The sequence below is a fragment of the Atta colombica genome, unplaced genomic scaffold, assembly GCF_001594045.1.
Source record: "Atta colombica isolate Treedump-2 unplaced genomic scaffold, Acol1.0 scaffold233, whole genome shotgun sequence".
NCBI classification, from domain to species: Eukaryota; Metazoa; Arthropoda; class Insecta; order Hymenoptera; family Formicidae; genus Atta; species Atta colombica.
Window position 1 is genome coordinate 69,715 of NW_017259331.1, and position 2,265 is coordinate 71,979.

Genomic DNA, 2,265 nt, shown 5'->3' on the forward strand with positions numbered 1-2,265 from the left:
TATATGTATATATGTGTACATCATTTTATAAGGTGTCAATGTATGTATAACATTGTATGTATATAATTAATATACAGTACCCGCCAAAAATCCCGGGTCACCTAAATAATTTTTAAATGGTTCGAGATATAGGACTGAAATTTACAGGAATACAACGGGATTGTAAAATCTATCATTGAATCTCAAAGAAAGCCATCTTAAGAAACTGAAAATTTTAAATGGCATGTGAGTCGAGTGAAGGCTCGTTTGAAAGGGCTTTTCGAGGTAAGAACAACGCGGATTGACCGAAATCTCTAAGATTTTTTTTCACAGAGTTAGAGGCTCCGCAAAATAAAAGGAACAGCGAATAGAAAATTTCAACCTATCAGAAATCATGTATTGTGGAATACACAGTTTCTGATAGATTGAAATTTTTATTTTCTGTTCTCTGTTCCTTTTATTGTGCGGAGCCCCTTATGATCATTGAACATGTTATTTATCTCTTGTGTGCATCTTGGCTCACGTAAACAATTTTATCACATAAACAATTTTTTCATATCGTATGCCGGTTATATATGATATGAAACAGTAATGTTCTTTCAAAGAGCGATACATTACTTATCTACTTATCTTCTTTCTTTACTTTAATAATTTTCATTCTAGTATATTTCTATTGTCAGAAAATGCTTTTGACCGGAAAAGGTGAGCTCCATATTTGAATAACAATATTCAAATGATTATATTTATAATAATTATGCGAAAAAAATCGTAGAGATCTCGATCGGTTCACATTGTTCCCGTCTTGAAAAATCCTTTCAAACGAGCCTTTATTCGATTTTATTTAAGATTTTCAGACCCCCTTCTCCTCCCTCCCTCCGGGAATATTAAAGTAGGTTTTTGAGGTTCAATATAGATAGATTTTACGATCTCTGTAAATTTCAATCCTACATCTCGAATCATTCAGAAATTATTCAGATGGCTCGAGACTTTTGGCGAGTACTGTATATACTTTATTATATTTGATATTACGTATAATTTATATATATATAATCAAATTCATAAATTATATATATTTACATATATAATTATATGAAGCTTCTTAGTTTTGACGATTTTTCTTAATTGGATTTAATTGGAATAAATTCCTTGACAGCCGACCTCTCCCTGGCGGAATGGGGTCGTAAAGAGATCACCCTGGCGGAGAATGAGATGCCAGGTCTTATGTCGATTAGAAAAAAATATGGTCCATCCAAGGTGTTGAAAGGTGCTCGGATCGCCGGTTGTCTTCACATGACCGTGCAAACTGCAGTGCTAATTGAGACCCTGGTGGAGCTTGGCGCAGAAGTAAGCATTAACAATTCTTAAGTTATGATTCAGACTAAAGATTAAGATTAAGATTGAATTGGAATCTAATTCAGAAGAAATTCTAAATCAGAAAGAAAAATAAATCTCAAGTTTAGTAAACTTTACATTGATTGATTAAATTTCAATCTGTTCTCAATCTCACTCTCACTAGTCTGATCACGACTTTAAGGTTTACATGTAAAAACTTTTAATAATCGTAAGACTGTCGGGTGTTCTAAGAAAACGTGAAATCGCAATTTTTATTGTGATTGATCGATTTGTTTAATCAGTTAAATTATAAACTAATTACAATACCATATTAGCATCTTAAGATATTATTTAAGATAATCTTGAAATATGAACACAGACTATGAATACTGATCTTAGTTGTAAATAACAAAATGCTGATGGAATTTCACGTAGCTATTTACTTAGTGGCAAGAAACATGCGAAGATAAATTCATAATGTACACGTAAATATTATCATCGTTGATCTTTTTATCTCTCCTGTAAATCTGAATATATCACATTCAGTCGAAAATATTTTTTTCTTGACGTGCTATTCTAATTATAGTAACTCTCATATTGTAATATTCATGAATAAGTATTAGAAATATGAGAAAATAAATATGAGAAAAGACCTCTTCTTTCCATTTCAAAGAATTTCTCGTTGAATACATTTTTACAAAAACCTTTGATAAGGATCTATGTATTTTATGAATTAATTTTTTATATTCAATGTATTTTTTCTGTGAATTAATATCTAGTTATAATTATTTATTTTAAAAATTATTTATTTTAAAAATCAGGATCATGTAAATTATTTTTGCTGTCAAGAAAAAGTCTTTTTTTTTTTAAACTTCTACGAATTTAAGGTGTGTGTGTGTGTGTGTGTGTGTGTGTGTGTGTGTGTGTGTGTGTGTGTGTGTGTGTGTGTGTGTG

The 2,265-nt window shown here is 30.7% G+C and overlaps 1 protein-coding gene across 1 annotated transcript in view; it reads left to right on the top strand.

Annotated features, from left to right (window-relative positions):
- The window catches only part of LOC108688410 (adenosylhomocysteinase), a 5,167-nt gene that overhangs the window by 769 nt on the left and 2,133 nt on the right, over positions 1-2,265 (top strand). The window contains exon 2 of the mRNA XM_018194653.1: positions 1,133-1,323. Within this exon, the coding sequence (XP_018050142.1) occupies positions 1,133-1,323 (191 nt within the window). The remainder of the gene's footprint in view (positions 1-1,132; positions 1,324-2,265) is intronic.